This window comes from Lissotriton helveticus, chromosome 7 (assembly GCF_964261635.1).
Source record: "Lissotriton helveticus chromosome 7, aLisHel1.1, whole genome shotgun sequence".
Classification (NCBI taxonomy): domain Eukaryota; kingdom Metazoa; phylum Chordata; class Amphibia; order Caudata; family Salamandridae; genus Lissotriton; species Lissotriton helveticus.
Window position 1 is genome coordinate 813970604 of NC_136068.1, and position 24261 is coordinate 813994864.

General features: G+C 48.9%; 1 protein-coding gene across 2 annotated transcripts in view; it reads right to left on the minus strand.

Annotated features, from left to right (window-relative positions):
- Positions 1–24261, minus strand: part of DDX46 (DEAD-box helicase 46) — a 1223843-nt gene that overhangs the window by 957488 nt on the left and 242094 nt on the right. For both annotated transcript variants that reach the window (XM_078653270.1, XM_078653271.1), the window contains exon 5: positions 9366–9531. In XM_078653270.1, the coding sequence (XP_078509396.1) occupies positions 9366–9531 (166 nt within the window). The remainder of the gene's footprint in view (positions 1–9365; positions 9532–24261) is intronic.

The following is a 24261-nucleotide window of genomic DNA, read 5'->3' on the forward strand; positions in this document are numbered from 1 at the left end:
AGTTACTCCCAGAGGTGTTCCCGGGGTTTCAGGCCTGTTGGAGCCCCTTCATGATCGATTTCTTTGCCTCTCGTCTGGATGACTAGTTGGAGAGGTATTGCAGTTGGCACCCGGATCCGGGAGCAGCTGCAGTGGATGCATTTCTCCACGATTAGAGCTCAGAGAGGGGCTACGCTTTTCCCCCTTTGCAACGATTATGCGGCTGTCTGCCCAAGTTCGAATACAACAGGCGGGCCTGGTGGTGATAACCCCTGTTTGGAGATCTCAAGGTTGGTTTCTAGGTCTGATGGAACTTTCTTGGGATTTTCCAATCAATCTACCCCTTTTTCAGGATCTCCTTCAAGATCCCCAAGGCAATCCTCATCACCTGCTTCTTTCGGGGGCTCTGTCTCTTATGGCATGGCGGATTTCAGGGAACGCTGGAAGGTGCCAGGACTTTCTGCAGAAGCTGCCAATCTTCTTGCCAAGTCGTGGGCTGATAGCACCAATAACAGATATCACTCCGCCTGGACAAGATGGGGAAGTTGGTGTAATGGACAATGGACAACAAGTGGAACCAGTGGGGGCCGCAGTTGTCCATGTTCTGAATTTCTTGGCCTTGTTGGCTTCGGAGGGTCTGGCTTATAGGTCAATTAACACTTTTAGATCGGCCATCCCGGCGGGGCATGTCCCAATGGATGGTCACCCAGTAGGGGACCATCCGCTGGTGTGCAAGCTCTTGCGAGGTATTAGGCTCTCCTCTCCTATGGAGCCTAGATACTCCACCCTTTGGGATGTGAATAAGGTTCTCAATCGCTTTCGCTCATGGCCTTCCAACAAGTATCTTTCCAAGAAGCAGAGATCTGCAAAGTTGGCAAACCTGCTTTGTTTGATCTATTGTCGAAGGTTCTCGGACATATGACCACTGGACCGGACAGGTAGTGTGTATACCCCGGAGGAGGTCACTTTCCATATATCAAGAAGGACGAAGTGTAATTCAGTATTGGTGTCTTATCCTGCTTTTCCAGCCGTTCCCAAGTTGTGCGTGGTTCGAATGCTCAAGGCCTATGAAGCTTTGACTGAGGAGCTCCGCCCACATGGGGTTTAGTAGTTATTCATTGCTCTTACTAAACCGCAGAGGGTGGTCCCCTTCCCAACTATAGCCAGATGGGTCTGGTGGACTATGCAAGAGGTAGACTTAGTTACTTCCCATTTTGGAGCCCACTCCGCAAGAGGAGCAACGGCTTCCAAGGTGTTCTGCCTGGGAACGCGGCTAGAGGACATCCTGAATGCTGTGGACTACTCCTCAGAGTCTACCTTTAAATGGTTCTATTTTAAACAGGTGCCGGGCCTGGCACCCGTGGAGGTGGACAAGCTTTAAACTAGCCTAATCCGAACCTCCGGTCCGGGCATAGAATGAAAGATTTCCTGGCAATCGTAAAGGAAAGTTTCAATTCTATTAAGGACTCTTGATGAGAGGGTTAGCCCACCCTGGTATGACATCCCTCCCGATGAGTCTTCCTACTGAAGTAAGTAATGTTCTCTTTTCATACACTGTTTACTATCACCCAATGCTGGCTGTCGTTCATGTTTTCTTGTGTTATGTGATTTTTGGAGATTCTTCTGAGAGTGACTGTGTTTAAATTTCTCATCGTTGATTTGTCAGGGTCAGACTCGGCTAAACAGGAGTGAAAAGGATGATGATCGGTTGTGTTCGCACGAAGAAAGAGGAGGATAGAGCGTCCTTGGGGGAAGTCATGGGAGGTACCGCATTCTGATTGGACATTGTTTATATAAAAAATGTTATTGCATTTCCAGAGGACTCATGGGAAATGGAGTTTGTTCTGTTTATGTGATCCTGATGGCTGCTGGTGAAAATAAAGTGGAGAAAGTACAGCCTAATCCTTGCCTCCTTGTCCTTAATAGAATTGAAACTTTACTTTACTATTGCTAGGAAATTTTTCATTACCCTCTTAAAAGAATCGCTAGGCGATTTGGATCTGGCAGAGTTGTTACAGCCAGAGCCAAAAAATAGTACCAAGGGAAGCAAAGTAGTAATTGAGTCTCAAATCAGTTCTTAATTCATCTCTAGATACTGAATATTTTTAAATCACATAAACTTTAGGTCTAGGACCGTACATAAATGCACAAGTTACTACTTGTGTAACGATATATCTCTAAGAGACATTAGTTAGTGATAGATTCCTTACCTTAGAATATCCCCAGGCGTCCGACTGGAACCGGAAATTTTTGCGTAGCAGTACCCTTGCACGTCGGTAGGCGTCGTCTGCGGCTCAGCGCCCGTCGTCGGCGCCGTGATGACGTCGGAGTACTTAGACGCCGCCTCCGCGTGCTGACGTCAGTTCTTAGACACAGCTTTTCCGCGCCAGAAGCGCAGAGCCATGTTAAAAATAACACTGGTGCCATTGAAACTAGGGCCCTGAAAGGGGATGACCTTAACCCTAGATATCGGTTCGCAGAACGGGGAGGATGGGTGGGTCGGTAAGGAATATATCACTAACTAATGTCTCTTACAGATATATCGTTACACAAGTAGTAACTTGTGCATCTGAAAGAGACACGTTAGTGATAGATTCCTTACCATAGAATAGATACTCCAGCAATACCAACCCCGGTGGTGGGTCTGCGAACCAATAATCACACCAGAAAGTCCTGGAGGACGGAACGGCCAAAGAAGTCATCCCTCCGGACTTGGCTGTCCAGGCAGTAGTGTCTTGCAAACATGTGCAGCGAGGCCCACCTAGCTGCCTGGCAAATGTCCTGCAAGGGCACTCCCCGGCCCAGGGCAGTTGTAGTCGCCGTAGCCTGGGTGGAATGAGCCCGCAACCCAACAGGGGGCTCCTTTTTAGTCAAGGAGTAACATGCCCGGATATACAAGATGATCCACCGAGAGATGGTCCGCTTGTGCACCGCTTTTCCCTTCTTAGCGCCCATGTAACCAACAAAGAGTTGGTCATCCACCCGGAACTGGCGTGTGCGATCCAAGTAGAATGAAAGCGCACGTTTTGGGTACAGACGGTGGAGCCGCTCTTCCTCTTTAGAGGGATGCGGTGGCGGAAAGAAGGTGGGCAAGGTGATAGACTGCCCGATATGGAAGGCTGTGACAACCTTGGGCAGGAAAGATGGCTTAGTACGCAACACAACCTTGTCCGGATGGACAGAAAGGAAAGGGGGTGTACATGAAAGAGCCTGGAGCTCACTCACTCTCCTGGCAGAGGTGATGACAACCAGGAATACAGTCTTCAAAGTAAGAAGACGGAGAGGACAGTGTGAAGTGGCTCAAAGGGAGCGCACATCAGAAACGTAAGAACAAGGTTCAAGTCCCACTGAGGCATCACAAACGGAACAGGAGGGAACATGTGTGTGATGCCCTTCAGAAAACGAGTTACAATAGGGGACTTGAACAAAGAAGGTTGATCACGCAGCCTTAGGAAGGCTGAAAGGGCAGAAAGGTAGCCCTTGATAGTGCCAAGAGCAGAGCCCTGCTGGGCAAGAGAAAGAAGGAAGAGAGGATTCACAGCCTTTGCTGTGCACCATGCCACAAATCTGTTCCACCTGCAGGCGTATACCGACTTTGTGGAGGGACGCCTGGCTGCCAGAATGACATTACAGACTTCAGGAGGCAAGTCAAATGGCCTCAACTGTCGCCGCTCAATCTCCAAGCATCGAGGTGGAGACCGGACAGGTTCGGGTGGAGGACCGTCCCCTGCTGCTGCGACAGAAGGTCCTCCTGAAGAGGCAGACTAACCGGGAGAATCGACTGACATACTGAGTAGCTCTGGATACCAGTACCTTAGTGCCCAGTCCGGAGCCACAAGGATGACTTGGGCCCGGTCGCGCTTGATCTTCTTCAGCACTCTGGGCAGAAGAGGTATAGGCGGAAAGGCGCACAATAGACCGCAACTCCACTCGCAACGAAAAGTGTCTCCGAGCGAGTGCCGCCTTGGAAACTCCAACACGCAGAACTGATGAAATTGCGCGTTCTCTTCGGTGGCGAATAGATCTACCCAAGGCTCTCCCCACTGCTGAAAGAGGCCTTGCGCCACGTCCAAGTTCAGACGCCATTCGTGATCCATCATGCACCGACGGCTGAGTTTGTCCGCCCTGGCGTTCAGAGAACCTGCCAGGTGTTGAACCACCAGGGTCACGCCCTGATGTTCCAGCCACTGCCAGAGGCGCAGAGCCTCCTGGCAAAGGGTCCACGACCCCACCCGCCCTGTTTGTTGCAGAACACCTGCACTACTCTCCCCCGAACAGAGGGGAGGAATGCCTTCAGTGCTAGACGATTCGACCGCAGCTCCAAAAGGTTGATATGGAGCCGGGACTCCGCCGGAGACCAGAGGCCTCTGATCTCCGCCTCTCCCATGTGGCCTCCCCAGCCCTGGAGGGACGCGTCCGTCACAACTACGTGCTCCAGTTGGGGAAGGGAGGGATCTGCCGCTGACCCAATCGCGGTCTGGGAGCCACCACTGCAGCGGTCTCGCAGTGCCCTCCGAGATCAGGACATGGTCGGATAGGTTGCCCTGATGCTGGGCCCACTGAAACTTCAGGTCCCACTGCAGAGCCCGCATCCGCCACCGGGCGTGATGCACCAGAAGGATGCAGGAGGCCATCAGCCCCAGAAGCCGTAGCGTCAACCTGACCGAGACCCGGGACAAAGGCTGAAAGAGTGGAATCAGAGCCTGAACCCGCTGTTCGGGAGGATAAACCCGAAACTGCGCCGAGTCGAAAACCACTCCGATGAAGAGGAGCTTCTGAGAGGGGCACAGGCGTGACTTCAGCACATTGATGGAAAACCCCAGCAGGTGCAGGAGGTTTGCCGTGGTCTGGAGGTGGCTGACGACTGTTTGGGGCGAGCCCGCCTTCAACAACCAGTCATCGAGGTAGGGGAAGACTGAAACCCCTAACCTGCGCAGATAAGCTGCGACCACCGCCATCACCTTCGTGAACACCCGTGGGGCGCTGGTAAGGCCGAAGGGGAGCACGGTAAACTGAAAGTGCTCGTGGCCTACCGTGAACCGCAGGTAACGCCGGTGGGCCTGCAGAACGGGGATGTGGAAATAAGCGTCCCGCAAGTCCAATGCTACAATCCAGTCTCCTGGGTCCAGGGCATCTAAGACCTGAGCCAGTGTCAGCATTTTGAACTTCTCCTTCCGGAGGAGACGTTGACGTTCCGTAGGTCCAAGATAGGGCGTAGGCCCCCTTTGCCCTTCTTGGGTACCGGAAAGTAGTGGGAGTAGCAACCACACCCTACTTCTGGCCAGGAACGCGCTCGATGGCCCCCTTGGCCAAGAGGGCCGTAACTTCCTCCTGCAGAAGTCGCAAATGATACCCCGATACACGGTGGTTCTGACGGAGTGATGTCGACTCCCGGAGCTCCGATGGCTCCGCTCCCGCTCCCGGTCCCTCGACCTCCGTCAGGATCGGGACCTCTCCTGGCGCAGGGCCGACTGCCGGAGTTCGAGTCGCTTGCGGGACCGCTCACCTCATTGTCTGGATCAACAGTCACAGGAATGCTAGCTCTTTGTATGTCATGTTTAGACCTCCAAGCAAACCTGCCGAAAGCTGGAAATGATCTGGCTCCGTGAACGAACACTGGACAGCCACGCATCCCACAAGAACGCCCCCCGCAGACACCATCACCTCATCAGATCCGCCAAAAGGGCCTCCTTCAAAGACCGCCTAGACAACAACGCACACAACAGCAAAGAGCTCTTCAACATCGTGAAAGAACTCTCCGACCCCAGCTCCAACACAAAAGACATTCCACCCTCGCAAGACCTGTGTGACTCGCTGGCCTCCTTCCACCGCAAGATCGCAGACATCTACAACAGCTTCAATACCACGACCGCCCCGACAACCACTGAAACCTCTGCCCCCACGACCACCATCCGCACCAACTGCCTGCTCTCCTGGACCAACATCAACGATCATGAACACCATCCATTCCGGATCTCCGTACGACCCATGCCCACACCACATCTTCAACAAAGCCAGCACATCCATCGCACCCCATCTCCGGAAAGTCATCAACACCTCATTCGAGACAGCAACCTTCCCGGAGAACTGGAAGCACGCCGAGATCAATGCCTTACTCAAGAAACCCAAGACGGACCCCAAGGACCTCAAGAACTTCCGGCCCATCTCCCTGCTTCTGTCCCTGGCAAAGGTAATTGGTAAGACTGTCAACTAACAACTGACCCGCTACCTCGAGGAGAACAACATCCTGGACCCTTCCCAGTCCGGGTTCCGAAGCAACCACAGCATCGAGACAGCCCTCATCGCCACCACTGATGACATCAAGTCCCTGCTGGACAACGGAGAAACAGCGGCCCTCATCCTCCTGGACTTGTCAGCCGCCTTCGACACGGTCTGCCACCAAACACTACGAACACGCCTCCACAACGCCAGGATCCAAGAGAAGGCCCTGGACTGGACCACCTCCTTCCTCTCCGGCAGAACACAGAGCATCCGCCTTCCCCCCCTTCCGCTCCGAAGCCACCGAGATCATCTGCAGCGTACCCCAGGGCTCATCCCAACTCTGCTTAACATCTACATATGGCACCGCTCGCCCACGTCGCCCGTCGGCATGACCTCAACATCATCTCCTACGCCGAGGACACCCAGCTGATCCTCTCCCTCACCAAGGACCCCCACACCGCCAAAACCAACCTTCATGAAGGAATGAAGGCCATCGCTGAATGGATGAGGAACAGTCGACTGAAGCTGAACTCGGACAAGACGGAGGTCCTCATCCTCGGATCTACTCCCTTTGGCCTGGGACAACTCCTGGTGGCCGAACGCGCTGGGAACCGCTCCAACACCCACCAACCACGCACGCAACCATGGGGTCATCCTCGACTCCACCCTCTCCATGACTAAACAGGTCAACGCCGTCTCCTCCTCCTGCTTCAACACCCTCTGCATGCTCCGCAGGATCTACAAGTGGATCCCCATTGAAACGAGAAGAACAGTCACCCAGGTCCTCGTCAACAGCAGGTTGGACTACGGAAATGCCCTCTACGCAGGAGCCTCGACCAAACTCCTGAGATGGCTCCAACGCATCCAGAACGCCTCTGCACGCCTGATCCTCTACATCCCTCGCCGCAACCACATCACACCCCACCTGAGAGACCTGCACTGGCTCCCGTCAACAAGAGGATAACCTTCAAGTTCCTCACCCATGCACACAAGGCACTCCACAACACCAGACCAACGTACCTCAACAGACGACTCAGCTTCTACACCCCCACCCGCCAGCTCCGCCGCCCTCGCCACAGTCCCCCGCTTAAAGAGAGTGACCTCCGGCGTCAGATCGTTCTCCCACCTCGCCGCCAAGACCTGGAACACCCTCCCCATCCGCCTACGGCAGACTCAAGACCTGCTGACCTTCAGAAAACTCTTCAAGACCTGGCTTTTCGAGCAGTAGCAGCATTCCCCACCCCAGCGCCTTGAGACCCTCAGGGGTGAGTAGTGCGCTTTACAAATGATATGATTAATTGATTGATTGAGGACACCTGGGTTGAATATCTTTACAGATAAGTGGAAGGAGGATAATTCAGCTACATTTGCCACCAACACTAGGATATCTGCCACATAGGTTTGTCGCCAATTAGATCAGCAAAATGGCTGAGAACGTGTGGCAATTTAGAGCTCTATAGAGCCCATCTGAAATTATGACACACTTTTCTGTTACAACTGTTTAATAATGACATGGAAATGGTGATCTCTGCTGATGGGTTTGATAAATTAATTGCTAGTCATGGGATGAGCTGGAACTAAATGTTAATTGAATGAGGATGATCATGAATCAACAGGATGTTAGGCTAAGGCTGTTTACAAATATATGTCTTTGATAGTGATTCATTGAATTACCCCATTAGGGACCATGCCTCTATTAGTACTGATTTTAATAAGGATTAGAAGAATCTCAAAAGATGAATACGGCAGAACATTGTGCTTGAAGTTTAAGTATTATATTGTTTGGGCTACCCAATACACAATGGTGGGCTTGGGTAAAAAACAACTTATCTGGTAAAGGTGCCTACAAGGAATTTGTTTTGATGCATAGAAACATAATTTTATAAAATCACTTTTGAGTACCCAAAACAGTGAACTCAAATATATGAATACGGACAAATTTGCATGATAAAAATTGAATCACATATAGCAAGAGGGTGTATTCTTTTTCTGTACAGAAATTTATAGTCAAATTAATCAAGTTCAAGGGTGCCAAATAATATTCCCAAACAAAAGTGACAGAGATTGACAATCTTGAACTGAAAAAATATCTACTTGTCACTAATGTACAATACCCATTTATAAACGCACAATACCCATTTATAATACCTCTTTACAAAACAATTCGTCCTATACATTAGGTAAAGAATTCTGTACAATTTTATTCTTTCATGGATGAAAGTGGATATGCTGGTCGACATTTCGGTCTTCTTGCGTTATACATCTAAAAGACAATCTCAGGACATAAAGAAGATTCTTATGTACAGAGAAGACCCTTTTTAGAAGAATTAATCTGGTTTAGACTCTAAATTAATTGGTCCAAGATAAATCTCAAACATTTGTGTCACCGATAAGTCGTGTATAGCTTGAGAGAGCGCAGTAGAAACTTCAGCTTATCAGACCTGGGTTAATGAAGGTTAGCAGCGCCGTATGAATTTAACGTTTTTGTCTGGACGCTAAATTCAAATGGCGTTGCGGACTTTGAAGGCGTTATTATACACTGAAGACACTCTTTCTTCTCCGCTCCGTCTCAAGCTATACACGACTTTCAGTACAAGTGTGTAAATATATATTGCTTTCTGAGGGCAACATTGTGCAGGTTTCAAACAAACTATTTTACTCTGCAATGGAGAAAGGGCAGTGTTAGTAAAATGTGAGTCCTGTGCTTCCAGAAAGATAAATTAATTTATTTTGATGAATATAGTTTGATTAGATCAACTGTATGTATCAAGGAAATTATCCATTTTCTCTAGCACAGAAAATCATTTTGCACCTAAGAATGTTGGAACTTCAATCTAGCTAGCTAAACATGCCACAGAATGTTCCATATTTTACCTTTAATCACATGGTATCCTGCTTACTTCAAATCAACCCTGTCACACAATGAGGTCCCTGTTGCCACAATCACCAGTGGCATACATTGTAATACAAATTTTAAGCATAAACAACACTAATGTAAGCATAATATAATTTGGTATGGCTTAGAGAGGCATTTGATGAACACAAACATATTAAACAAAGTTTCAGGAACAGCTGCTCAAGCTGCATAGATGACACAGCATTTTGTTAAATTAATGGTAAATGGACACTGAATAACTGTAAAACTGCAAGAAGAATTATGCTACCATCATCGTCTTCTAAACTCCATTTCTTTCCCTGTTTCATCTCTTCTATTTCTCTTTTCAGTTCTCCTATATTATCAATAGCCCTCTTTCGCTGGTCTTCTCGCCATTTTTCTACCCTCTCCTTCCGTTTTCTCATTTCCTCCTCGAGTTTGTTTTGATCAAAATTCTGCAATTGAAACAAGATTGAAAGATTTTTTTTTTTTTAGTAAATCATATATAATTACAGAAGTCATCATTTCAGAGCTAACACTGTTTAAATTGTTAGCAGTAGCCTTAAAAATACGATGATGAAATAGCCAGTGACTGGATAATCTCTTCATAAAAGCATGCAAGGTCATAGAGAATAGGCATAAAAAGTTTTAGACAGTATTAACATGTGTTCCATACCTGAAATATATATGCAAATTGCTCAGAGTTCAATAGCTATACGGGACAAGGGTACCAAAAATGAAGAATGTACACAAAATTTCCCAACATTGGGGGGAGGAGCCAAGCAGGCATTCGAAATGGTCGCATAGTCGCTCGGCTCCGCGAGCCCTCTCTCCCCACACGGTTATCCTGCCACATATCCTGGCCCACGGAGGCATACTTTGATCGAGGAAAGACTACGAACACCTACCGGTTGCTCCCGGAGCTCCTGCATGCCGCCGATCCCGGGAATTCTCCCCGACTGCTCTGCGGCCTACGCGATTGAGACCGGGGCGTTGATTAGGCGGGGCCTCCGGCCGCAACCACAGCGCCAGCGACCGTTGATGGCGGAGGGGAGCCTTGCCGGTGAGAGCCACTGATCTGAAGGACCGCTGCCTGCGGTGGCACCCCGAGCCGCTTGACAGAGGCCCCCGAGGGGCGGTGTGGTGGCGAGGACTCGGAGGGGGCGCTTGGCTCCTGCCCCCTCCCCAAGTCTTGTTGCCCTGGTGTAGCCTGAGATCGCCCCCGACATAGGCGGGCGGCTCCCGGGGTCCGGCGGGACTTTTAGCCTTTTGGTGGCTCTCCTTTCTGGACCCTGTCCCACGATCCATTTGACCTGAAGACACATCCTGCGGTGCCCTCGCAATGCGGCCTGGTCCCTGAATATGTGAGGAGGGACGGTGTTGACTGGATTAAGATGGCGGCTGGTGCCCTTCTTCTCGGCCCACGTCCGGACCGGGCGGCTGTTCCAGAGTTGGGGCCGAGATGCTTGCAACGCGTGACAGAGTTCACGCCCCGGGATGTGTTTGTGGCCATAACAACTTTGCACGAAACCATTGATTGTCACGCCCACGATCTAGGCGTACGACTTGACGCCATTGTTGTTTCACTGTCTGTGGAGGCCGCGGTTCTACTTCAGGGGTTGGCCACTGAACTTGATACTGTCATCATGGAGGAGGTCTCGGATCTTCGAGTGCCCTTCGGGCCGTTTAGAGACTGGACTCCTGTGCCCGAGCGACTCCTCTCGACTGCTCGTATGGCCCTACCCCTGGAGCTCATCTCCGACTGGTGGTTGGAGACGGAGCGTTGCTCTCCTCCCTGGACTGGCCTGGATGTATCGCGGCAGTGGCCGGATTGTTTGACTCATCTCCTGGATGTTTCTACTCCTTGCCAGCTTTGGGAAGTTCATGGGACCGGCGTTGTCATTGCCTGATCTTCACTATCTATATTGGGATGGTTTTAGATTATTATGCCTTTTTATGGCCTCGTCCCTTCCGGGCCCGCTCATCCTGTTTGGACCCTCGATACTGTGCTCCACATTGATTACTGGGAGGGCTTCGGGCTGTGTCATCGACAGACAGGGTCAGGGATGAGATGGCTTACGGCTTAATTGCTCTATTACCGTTAAACGATGCAGTGGGTATCTTCAACTGACATTTCATTGGGGTTTTATTTATTTTTTTATTTTTTTTATGCTCGTGGTTTGCATTTTTCCTTGTGGTATTGTTTCCTTCGTGGGATTTCTGTAGTGTTGGGGTACTGGGCGGGGCCGGGCGGCGCGTTGTGGGCCCTCCTCCGCTTATGTTTTATTTTCTTCTCTTCTTCCCTTTCCTATCTTCTATATTTCGGGTTCTCTTAGGGCGACGGGCACGCGGCTGGGGGGTAGGCCATGGCCTGCTGCGGGTGTGCAGGGTGGGGGGTAGCGGGTTGGGTACTGGATCAATATTTGTTTCTATGGCCCTTTAGTTTCCTTTTTCTTCCTTTTTAGGTTTCGACCTGGCGATCTGCGCAAGCAGTTCGCGCAGGTGAAATCTATTGTTTACCATATTGGCTATCGGAACGTCCCCCGGCTCCGATTGGCTAGCTCCATAAATGGAGGCTAGCCATTGGGAGCCGGATCTGTCCGTCAAGGCCGGACCAGATTCGGGGGCGTTCCCGCGATTTTTTCCCTCTCCACCCACTTCTGATCGTTATAGCGGCGGTGGGTGTGTGTTATTTTTTTTTTTTTTGAGTCGGCCTGTTTTCTTCTTTTTACAAGTGTTTGTTGTTGGAGTTGGCTGCAAGATTCGAGTTCCCACGAGGCAATCAGGTAAGGAGCATTTTGTTTATAAATGTGTTTTCACTTTGTAAGTTTACGTATTTTGACGTTTTCGCTCTTAATGTCTTCTTTTCTGTTTCCTTTTGTTTTTAAACCCCTTCCCGACCCCCCCCTCCCGCTGTCCGTTCCCGCCCCCCCCTCCCGCTGTCCGTTCCCGCCCCCCCCCCCCTCCCGCTGTCCGTCTAACTGTTCCTGCCCCCTTATGAAAGGATTGTTGCGATTTTAATTTTGGCACGTAATGCACAATTTGACCAATGGCAAAAACGTCTCAAAATTATAAAGCTAAAATCCTAGAGACTGGTTGGTAAATTAGTGCTTTGTTCCCCTATTTACGCCAGCATTTATAAGGATTCTGTAAATACAAACGAGAAAGTTCCAAATTTTAAAAAAAATTACAACAAATGAAAATAGGTAGCGGTAGACCGAGGCAGTGAAGGGTGGGCGGATCCTGGGAGTGAGATAGAGGGTTACAGAGGGGAAGTCAGCGATACTGACACGGCGAGCGCGGTAGAGGCAGTGAGGGGTGAGTGAAAGGTCTAGATCTCGCAATACATTGTGAATGAATAAGGGAAACGGGCTGGGAGTGAAACGGGAAATGAGGGGCAGCAAGGAAGACGGAGGTAATGCGGGACAGCCGGTGAGACCGAGACCCTCGCACAATAGCTTATCCTCTTCACACGGGCCTCGTGAGAGCAGATAATCCGCGGGAGCATCAAGAGGCTGCTTTCCTCTGGCGGCTGCAGCATCGAGGAGAGACCAGCCCGCCAGTCCTAAAACAGTCTCATGTGAGGCAGATTCCCCAGCCAAGACGCTTGCATTTTTAAAGCATTGCCTCATAGCCAAAAAAAGTTGAAGGGCGAACGGCCAACGTTATTGTCTTTACAAACCTGGCGTAAACACAGCTGTTAACGTCTGATTGCCCTTCGGAATTCTCTGATGGCTATTTCTGATGCACACCTGGCAAGTCACATCATTGCAGTTTTTTAGTGGCCGCCAGTTGCGATTGTAAGTAACCCTGTTAAAAATAGTGGCCAAGCCCCCTTGCTTCTCTGCGAGAGGGTCGTGTTTCTAAAGCGGCGGCCTCTGTAACAGAGTGGCTGGCTAGAGACATCTAGTGGCCACTGCTTGTGCTGTACTGCGTGGCACTGCCGCAGGGCGGAACTTTCACTAGCTTTATCCCCAGCTTGGCTTGCACCACTTCCCTGAGGCAGCTGTGGAAAGACACTTCGGATAAACCTGAGGACAAGGATGTCTTGGGCAGGAAATGCTTTTAATAGACATAAAAAGAGAAAAGCCATTCAAACGTTAAAACACTTAATTTGCGTTTTTGCTGTCGCACTATGACCCTACACTGTCTTTCCCAAGCTTCTTGGAATGCTTGGATACATTTGTATCCACCACCTAGAGGGTGGCTCTATGCACTTACCTTGCTAAAGTTTCCAGTGCCTGGACTGCAGCGGCGCACTTTAGCATTAACAAATGTACGAGCACATTGACGACACTGAAAGGTTTCGGGCGACATGCTTGACACGAACAGATGTTGGGGGGTGGGCATGGAGATATGTGGTTAAATTGTTAGTGTGAAAAATGTAGTTATTGGGAAAGAAAATCAACAGAAGGTGGCGAATAGCTAGAGGCATTGGGCACATTAGACCTCGTTTTCATTATGATTTTGTAACGTGAATAGGATGTGCTCTTCTGAATGTTTATAAAGCTCTCTGTTACCCTGGGAGGCAAAGCTTGCGGCAAGTAAAATCCACAGACCATAAACAAGCGAGCACATGCTGCTACACTCCTCCTGTAGGTAGGAAAGCACCTGCATCTCCTCCTGCCTTTAAACCTTTTTCACAATGAGCAACAACAATGCACTGGGCTCGGGGGTGAAACTAAGGCCCCGCAGCCCACTGCAGTGTGTGTGGGGATGGAGCAGGCTTACCCATACTGTAGGGGGGCCCTCCGCCCCACCTTATGGGCGTTTGAGGGGCCACTTCAGCTTATCTTGCAGGATATGGGGAGGGGGGAATGGGGGGGGGGGTCTCACTTTCTTAAGCTATTGCAGTGCAGGTCAAAGTAAGCATTCTCTTTCAACTTCTATAGACGCCGGAGAACAAATCTCACCCCACATTAAGGTGACCAGATTTTCAAAATTAAAAACTGAGACAGGCAAGAGACACGGAAGTAGGACGACAAAATTGGCAGCATTAGCATAGCGCATGGAAGTATAAGCACAGCGCTAGGACAGATGTAACACGCAACTTCAGAGACATCGCTGTGTTAAATTAAATGTAAAAGTCAACAGATCCACCTCAAAAGTAAAAACATTGGCATTTTATTTGTAATGCGTGGAGCATAGACTTCAGCTGAGGCCACAGCATCAAGCCGACAACCCAGACCCCGTGCATTCAAAGCAAATCCATTAGACTAAATTTTCCTTAGAAGAAGGCGAAAGGATTGTTTTTTCCCCCAAAGAATATGCATGCACTGGGCACTGGTCATATTTTCAAAGAGACGCACATGGAATATAGAAACTGTGCAGAATTCTTATGCAGTGTTAGCTAGATTCCCACAAAACGTTATGCAGATGTCGTAGGCTGTTCAAGGACACCCCCACAGCTTCATCAGCCTGCAGTGAATGTGCAGAATTTAACAGCGTTTCTGGCGGAGCTGCTCACCTCTTGGTTTCCATATATGTACAATATTCGTCCCTAAAACGGAAATAATTCTCACAGGAGTGATATGAGATTCCGTTCTGTTGCTGAGGTCAGGGGTCGAGGTTCATAATCAAGGACTGCTTTGCCAAGAGGCTACTTTAAAATATTGTTTCGTTTTTTTTTAGTCCAGTCTGTCTTCTGAAGGGGAATGTTTATCCCAATGACGAAATTACTTAACATGACAACTTCTTAGGACTTTTGTTCATCTGGAAATTTCCAAAACTATTTGATGTAATCCTGTGGTGGATCTGCCACAGTGGTTGGCTGGACTTCTCTTTGGACACAACCTATCAGCATATGGGCACACTAGAAGGAATGGTCGCTTGATGGCTAGTTGGAACTATACCCTAGATTGGGCCCCTGGAGCCCAGAATGCCTGTGGCCAAGTCATGCTAATTTCTGACTCTGCTTGTAACGTTACTTACCACATGAAGTCCTGTTTTCCAAAGATATCGAGGCCTAAAAATGACAGATGATTTCCTGATGGCCAGGTGAAGTTTATTGGTATTTGAAGAACCACATGTCTAAGGTGGTTGCTCTCAGGACTAGCTGATCTCTAGGTATCAAGCTGTTGTTTCGTCACGCTTGAAGTACCAGATAAGATGGCAACAACTGGGATGGGAAAGTCCCTAACTAGCGACTTGAGGCTGTGTGGTTAAATAAGAACTAGGCTGCTAGGTTTGGATGATCCTTAGTTTACCATCTGGTCAACACTCAGATTAGGATAATCCCAGTCTAACAAATAGAGTTTGTCATACAAACTTGTTGCCTGAGTTGCAAGATGGAGTGATGTGATACCGAAAGTCTTTTCTGCCTAATATGGCAGCACACAGCATATACTGATATGTGGTTGGCAAAACAAAACAACATTTGGCAAGACGTTCCAGTGGCACAAGATGGTGTGTCACAGAAGATGCTTATACCTGGCTAGTGAAGTGGCACTGTGCTATATAAAAAGTCTAAGCTGGCTAAAATGGTGTCACCGATGATGCTTGCTGACTCGAAAGCCAAGCCTACATCATGCATGCAAGATGGCATCATTCAGAGTACGCTGATTTTTAGCTGGGTGGATAATGATCTGTGACATGCCAAGGATATTTCAAGCTCAACACCCTATTATTTAAGATGTCCGCTCCCAGCATGGCCTGATTTCTAATTTGAAGCAGCATGGCGCACTCACGTAATGTGACATGTTTCATCATTTGGTACCTCGTCCCACCCTTTTTAGGTTTCGCCTGGCGTAGCACTGCGCAGCAGTGTTCGCGCAGGTGAAATCTTATGTTAGAACAGTATGGGACTTTGTCCCGCCTCTCTCTTCCATTGGCTAGCTCCATAAATGGAGGCTAGCCATTGGAACAGAGATGCGTCTGTCATTGTGGGAGCACATTCGTGGGCGTTCCGGCGATTTTTTTTCGCTCTCCGCCCCTTTTTGTACGTCATGCGGCGGTGGGCGTTTTTTTTTTTTTTTCCTTCAGAGGTTTTTTTTGTCATTCCTCCAGGCCGACCGCCGCCGGAAGAAGTCCAGGCTAGTGGTCCCCTCCCCTACCGCTGTCCGTGTGCCCGTTCCTGCCACCCCCCTCCCGCTGTCGGTGTCCCTGGCCCCACTTGTAAATGCTTGTTCTATACCGCATCTCCGGAAGTAGGGGCCGGGGCGGTGCTTGGTGGCAAATAGGCTAGGCTGTGCTTTTACGTCCCGTTCTTTGCATATGAGGCGGTGCTGCTTGCTGCCTGGGTGTGTGTGTGTGTGTGTGTGTGTGTGTGTGTGTGTGTGTGTGTGTGTGTGTGGCTCTGGGTGTGTGGCTCTGGGTGTGTGGCTCTGGGTGTGTGGCTCTGGGTGTGTGGCTCTGGGTGTGTGGCTCTGGGTGTGTGGCTCTGGGTGTGTGGCTCTGGGTGTGTGGCTCTGGGTGTGTGGCTCTGGGTGTGTGGCTCTGGGTGTGTGGCTCTGGGTGTGTGGCTCTGGGTGTGTGGCTCTGGGTGTGTGGCTCTGGGTGTGTGGCTCTGGGTGTGTGGCTCTGGGTGTGTGGCTCTGGGTGTGTGGCTCTGGGTGTGTGGCTCTGGGTGTGTGGCTCTGGGTGTGTGGCTCTGGGTGTGTGGCTCTGGGTGTGTGGCTCTGGGTGTGTGGCTCTGGGTGTGTGTGGCTCTGGGTGTGGGTGTGTGTGGCTCTGGGTGTGTGTGTGTGGCTCTGGGTGTGGGTGTGTGTGGCTCTGGGTGTGTGTGTGTGGCTCTGGGTGTGTGTGCGTGTGTGTGGCTCTGGGTGTGTGTGCGTGTGTGTGGCTCTGGGTGTGTGTGCGTGTGTGTGTGTGGCTCTTGGTGTGTGTGTGTGGCTCTGGGTGTGTGTGTGTGTGTGTGGCTCTGGGTGTGTGTGTGTGTGTGTGTGGCTCTGGGTGTGTGTGGCTCTGGGTGTGTGTGTGTGTGTGTGTGGCTCTGGGTGTGTGTGTGTGGCTCTGGGTGTGTGTGTGGCTCTGGGTGTGTGTGTGTGGCTCTGGGTGTGTGTGTGGGTGTGTGTGGCTCTGGGTGGGTGTGTGTGTGGGGCTCTGGGTGTGTGTGTGTGTGGGGCTCTGGGCGTGTGTGGCTCTGGGTGTGCGTGGCTCTGGGTGTGTGTGTGTGGCTGGCTCTGGGTGTGTGTGTGTGTGGCTGGCTCTGGGTGTGTGTGGCTGGCTCTGGGTGTGTGTGTGTGACTCTGGGTGTGTGTGTGGTAGTAATTGCTGTCTGCTGAGCTCGTCCGTAGGGTACAATAGGTCTCACATTTGCGAGAGATTAAGCTATTGGAAATGTAAATGACAATGCCATTTATTTATCTGTTTTCAAAACCAACACATAAATACAAATTTTGTCATTTACAATGCCAATAGATCTAACTTTTCCAAAGGAGAAACCGTTGCATTGTAAATGCGTGTTTTCAGTGTCGCCATTGCCCATGTTTTCTGCGGGGTGCTTGGAGTGGGAGGGCGGGGTTTAGACTCGTTGCACGTGGGGTTTGTATTTCCACTTCTCCGACTATTTGTATTTTATCCCCTGATGGCCCCCCCCTCCCCCTCCCCACCGTATTGTCATTGTTCTTAATATCCTGATTCTTATACTTTCGCGAGAGTGGGAGTAACTGTGCGACACCACTTTTCAGTTCTTTATTTGAAAATGAACCTTTTCCATCCTGACCAGAGCTGCTGTGTTCACTTTTACCTTCTATACTGTTTTGATGTTACCTTCCGCGCTGAACTGTTGCCACTGTACGTAATGCTTGCAATGTCTGATCTCTTAGCGGCCAGCCGTGATGGTTGTAGGCCCATCCTTGTAATCGTGTTTGCTATCAATAAAGGTTCACAATATAAAAAAATAAATAAAAAAAATCCAACATTTTTTATGTGCTCAGAACTAGTCCAAAAACTGCTCTACAAAATGCCACAAAATATACTGTGCACAGAAAAGGGTCACGCTAAACTGCAAACTTTTCCAAATTGGCTTGCATCTTTTCAATAGTTTGGCTGTTAATTGCAAAAAGAAATATGTTACTTACCCTGTAAGCATCTGTTCGTTGCATGCAGTTCTATAGATTCACATGCTTAGTATACTCCTGCCATCTAGTGTTGGGGTCCTGATGTGTGCAAGTTGGTTTTCTTCAAAGAAGTCTTGCGAGTCACAAGGTAAAGTGACTCCTCCTCCTGGTAATAATGCGCATGGGCATCGATCTTTGTTAGATTGTTTTACCTCAGGTGGGTTAGAATGAAGTAAAGAAGTAAGTGGTAAATAAAGAGATGAACAATACACAAATAGAGAAAAGAAATCACAACGACCACAGGTGTCCGGGCAGGAAGGTGGACACGCGAATCTACAGCACTACATGCCACGAACAGATGCTTACAGGTTAAGTAACATATTCCATTCGGGCGTGTGTGGATGTAGATACGCCTACTTTGCATAGACTGTAAAGCAGTCCTCCTCAGAAGAGGTGGCTAACCTGTGGGTGCTGCAGTTGTTTGAAAAAGTGTACCTATATTAGCTTGTTGGCGTGCTAGAACATCCACAAGATAATGTTTAGTCAGAATGCGTGTTGTAGACCATGTAGCTGCTTTACATATTTCAGCTATAGGAATGTTACCTAGGATAGACATAGATGCTCCTTTCTTCCAAGTAGAGCGTGCTCTAGGAGGGTTAAGTAGAGTTCTTTTGGCTTTGGCATAACATATTTGAATACACTTAACTTTAGATGTAGGCTTTACTTTATGAGGTGGTGAAAAAGCAACAAATATTTGTTGTAGGAAAGTGGATTTCTGCTGCAGTACCCCCCCCCCCCCCCCCCGCCCGATTTCTGATGCACTTTGACCGATTGTGCCCTGGATCCCTGCCAATCAGGTTCAAAGGGCCTGTGTTATTTCCCAAAACTGTACCTTTGTTTCTACAATTGGCACACCTCTGGCCCCCAAGTAAGTCTCTTGTAAAATGTACCACTGGTACCAAGGGCCTTGTGACCAGAGAGGCTGTCTTAGGGCTGCACAACAAAACAATGGAAGGTGCCAATACTGATCACTATTAGAATGACTTTGATGGACACAAAAGCTGCTAGTCACTCTGTGCCCAGATTATCCAATAATCTTTATTTAATTGGAAAAACAGTCAATTTTTTGCGAAGCTTTTTTTCAAAGAGAAAACGGCTCCAGTTTTAACAACAAATGTTAAAAAGAAGTGTAGAGGAAATATAAACACCACCAATATAGAAAAAAGTTTTTAAGTCTATGTAAAAGCAAAAAATGTAGAAACTCGCAGCCCAATTCATTCAGTCAAAACTCTCATCTTTCATACCACATTTCCTCAAGCATACTGATCAACACTCACACAGAAACTAATGGCCCCATAAGACAAAAGAATAATTTTTTGAAACATATAAACGAACTCAGGGGCCTAAAGACCATACAATGCAAAACATTCAATATAAAGACTTGGGTGTGCATATAATCTTGGAAAACAATAATAAATTCACGGGACATTTTAGGGAATGCACAACCAGCCCTATCTGTCTAAGCAGAGCATTTGTTCGATATACAACATCAAATTAAAGGGTCTACGCGTTTCAAACCCCCTTTAATTCTTGGGGTTCTCCTCAGGACCACAGAATACTATTGTGTAGATCCACTTGTGATCAATAAAGTTATTGTTCAGCCAGGGGGGCGTAGTGAATTCGATTTGTTGAGGAAAAAGAAGAAGATGGTGTCATGTAAAAGTCCGATAAGTTGACTTGTAAATAGGTTGCCGTTTCTAATATCCACAGTTATATCCAATGTGCCCAGACAGCAAGCTAGAAGAGCCAAGTAGTGTGACGTAATCCTTATTGTTTAAAGTCACGCTAAAAAAGTCTCCGGTATGGCGTGTTGAATGCGCGGTTGCCGGAGTCTTTGTTTTACTCAAACGGCGTGGCTTTTTTGACTGGCAGCGAAGTCTGCACGTCGTGTGTTTGAAGCTGCATGTTATTTAGATCGAATGGCTCTTCGAGTAGCAGCGAAGTCTGCTAGGGGTGCCTCCGAATGTCTTTATGAGGTGGTGAGAAAGCAACAAATATATGTTGTAGGAAAGTGGGTTTCTACTACAGTAACACCCCCCTTGCCAGATTTCTGATGCACTTTGACTGATTGTGCCCTGGATCCCTGCCAATCAGGTTCAAAGGGCCTGTGTTATTTCCCAAAACTGTACCTTTGTTTCTACAATTGGCACACCTCTGGCCCCCAAGTAAGTCTCTTATAAAATGTACCACTGGTACCAAGGGCCTTGTGACCAGAGAGGCTCTCTTAGGTCTGCAGCATGGATTGTGCCACCCTCAGAGACCCTTCACCTAACACACACACACACAGACAAAACTGAAGAGTCGACATGGCACACATCCCTGGGTCCATGTCACGAAGGAGATGCACAGCAGAATGCACATTGTCAAAAAAACATGTTTTTAAATACCATAGATACCCCCGAAGGTCGCTTGTGTGAGAAGTTGGCCTGATATATGATGCTCACTAGTTCTAGTGATCACCTTGTATCAGTCCAAACAACCCTTATGGTGATTGGTTGTAGGTCAACCTTATAGACCAGCTATCCTAATGGTGGCATGGACAAAGCAGTCTTAGGCTAAACTATTTTGGCACGGGAAGCCAGATGTTTTACCACAATATAACCCCTTGAATACCAGATGAAAGGACACCACACAGGTTGTTATGAAAATAAACAATATATTTATTAATAACAAACACCTCTGAACTGTTTATGAGATCAGAGGGCTAAGCACATGACAATCTCTTAGGAAAAATATGATAAGTTGCACAAAATTACAATGGTGCCCTAGGGGCACGGCAAACCATATACTAAGTAAATGGTATAAGGAAATCGATAGAAGGAATGGAGCTGTCCAGAGGCTGTAAGATCGCTGGGACTACGCTATCCTAACTTTAGGTAAGTAATAGGAGGCCCACGGGACGCAGGTGCAGAGTGTGAACTCACACGCGGGATGCGTAACAACGTCTATGGACAGTACAGTTCAAGAAAAAGGTGAGTACGGACAATCCTGACTAGTTAGGACTAAAACGACTGTGAATCTGGACACTAGGAGAGTCAAGCTACCCTTGAGCACCAAAATGCTCTCGTTAACTCACCCACGGGCTGCGGGTGCATAGGTGTGAAGTCGTGTCGGGTTTCTGCGTTGAAGTCAATGGAGCCTGAAAGAAAAGATGCTGCAGGCGGCCAGGAGGAAGATGTCCGGTGTGATCCAAGGGTGGATCAGAGATGCTGAAGACCTGAAAGCAGAGGGGACAATGTTCAAAGTCACTATCCAGTGACTGGAGTGGAACCAGGAAGGAACCAGATGTCGTCGTCGCGATCAGATGAAGAGTGGACGCTTGTCTCTGCAGCCACGTGGACCAGGAGGTGTCTTCGACGACCAGGATGGAGGCACGAGCTGTCCCACGCAGGCTCTCGCTGTCGGCGGTGTCGGATCCGGTTTTGGAATCAACAGGCCTTGGCAAAGGCAACCCACGCGGTGAGTGGAAACAGCGTCTGGAGTGGACCAGGAGGGCCCAGGGTGCTCCTCTTTTGGAAGAGAGCAAGGGCCAGTCTGGAGCAACCAGACCAGCAGTGTAGTTTTCAAAGTTCATCGTCTAGGAGGCCACTAGCCAGCCGGCAAGTGACCAGACAACGCGTCGAGCAGCAAACAAGCAGAAGGGCCCCACGCAGATCTCGTGGAAGCTGGAGGGCTGATCTTCGGTGCAGGGGCTGCTCGGGGCTGGGGCTTCTCAATCCCCAAAGCACTTGGTCGAGTTTACCTCGGAAGTCGTGCTGGAAGCGAAGTGCAGTTTCTTCCAAGATGGCCGGTCCCACGTGTCTCGTCGCACCCACGGATCTCAGCTGTGCTGCAGATGTGAGTTGAGGTCGGAGAGGTCTGGGAATCCGGGTCTCGTCGGGCTCTGAAGTCTGGATCTTCGAGGGAAGACGACAAAGTGAAGCCGCTGGACGCTTGATGGTGCCTGCAGTTGCAGGGTGGACACTCCTTGCCCACAAGGGAGATTTCTTCAGTCTTCTGTTGTAGAAAGTCGAAGTCCAGAGTTTCTTCTTGTAGAGTTTCAGTTCAGGATTAATCTAATTTGGAATGGGACCAGCTCCTACCTTTATCCTACTAAAGGGGGCTGTACTACGACTAGGTCCCTCCTGTGGGTGGGACCAGGAAGGGGGGTGGTTACACCCCCTACCCTTTGTCCGGTTTTCGCGCCAGAGCTTGGGCAGGGATGTCCCAGCGACTGGTTTGAACCGGTGTATGCACAGGGCACCTTGTGTGCCCCAGGCATGTCTCATTCCTTTCAGGACTGTCCTACCCAAAACACAAAATCCTGTCTGGGGTGGTGCAAGCACCTCCCAAGGCAGGAAACCCTTTGTCCAAGCCTCCCTCGCTGGAAGGACTCCCAGCAGCAGGAGGTCAGACTTGTGTCTGTGGTGGCAGCATCCATTTTGTGATGCCAAGGCTCGAGTTAACTTTAACCGGGGTTCACAGTTACATACATGTCGTGTCCCTCTAGAAGGGTGGAATGCTACCCCCGTCACCAGAATTGGCGAGGGGGTAGTATTCCAATTCGTATGACACCTTACTCGACCTGTTTTGATAATGTTATACCAGAGTTGGCATTCAACCACGAGGATGATAATGCACTTCAAAGTATATGGTATAGCGTTATCATGGAACAGCTATTAGGACTTGGTTCCGCAAGCTGCAGACGGGCTCAGCTCATGCCAGAGCACCATCTCACATAATTCCAAGCACTCTGCCTTCAGGATTGATAAGGCCTGCCATAGGAGTGACTGATAGGAGTATATGTGTAAATTTTGGGGTTAGATATAGGTACCTATATCTACAGCAAAGGGTGATTACACCACCTTGCCCCAGCTGTCTTAGCAGCCAGTGGTGTCAGTTGTAGATGGCCAGCCAGGGGTGGCATAATACATGCTTCAGCCCCTGGTAGGCCCTGGGTACACCTATGCCCTGGGTACCTAAGGTACACTGAACAGGGACTGATAAGGTGGCCCAGTACCAATTGGTAAATGCACCTAAAGTACATGGATGTCAATTTAGAGAGAGAACAGCTAGGCTGTGGGTCTGATTAGCAGGCCCACAGCCAGGGAAAGTCATAAACCAGTGAAGCAAAAAGCAAAAATCTGGGGTGACCATAGGATTGCAGACCCCACTCTCCTACAGCTTGGACCGAAATGCATTGCGTAGATTTAAATGTTTGGGAACCATGAAGTTTCAAGTAATTGCCGACTGTGGATAAGCCATTCTCAGAGTATTCAAGATGCATAAAACAGAGAAACGTATGGTCTCTGACGTGATGGTGAACAATTTATTAAACATTGGAATAAATTTGGACAAACTTAGTAAACATATGGAGTACGTGTGAATATTTTCTACAAATGTGAATACTACTGTGCATCTCCTTCATGACACAGAGATGCTGTGCCACACACAGGACTCCTGAATCATGCCAGGTGCTTTTTGGAGACGGAGCGCATCGGAGTTTTGCACGCTAAACTATAAAAAGATCCTTAAGTTTGAGTACTCGAAATAAAAGGGTGTGCTTCAGGTTTAATCCAATTGAAGTACACATCCCTGTGTGTGCATGTACAAAACAAACTGCCTGTGGCATAGATAAGTCACCCCTCTAGCAGTCCTTACAGTCCTATGGCAGGGTGCACTATACCACAGGTGAGGGCATAGCCACATGAGCAATATGCCTCTACAGTGTCCAAGTCTATTCTTATACATTGTAGTGCAGCAAAGCCATATTGAGTACATGGGCTGGGAGTTTGTCATTACAAACTCCACAGCTCCATGATGGCTTCACTGAAAGCTAAGAAGTTTGGAACCAAACCTCTCAGCCTATTGAACAAGTTACTTACCTTCCGTAACGATATATCTGTAAGAAACGTAGTTAGTATTAGATTCCTTACCTTAGAATATCCCCAGGCGTCAGACTGGATCCGGAAATTTTTGCGTAGCAGTACCCTCGCGCGTCGGTAGGCATCGTCGGCGGCTCCGCGTCCGTCGTGGGTGCCGTGATGACGTCGTCGGAGTACTTAGACTCCGCCTCCGCGTGCTGACGTCAGTTCTTAGACACAGCTTTCCCGCGCCAGAAACGCAGAGCTATGTTAAAAACCAACA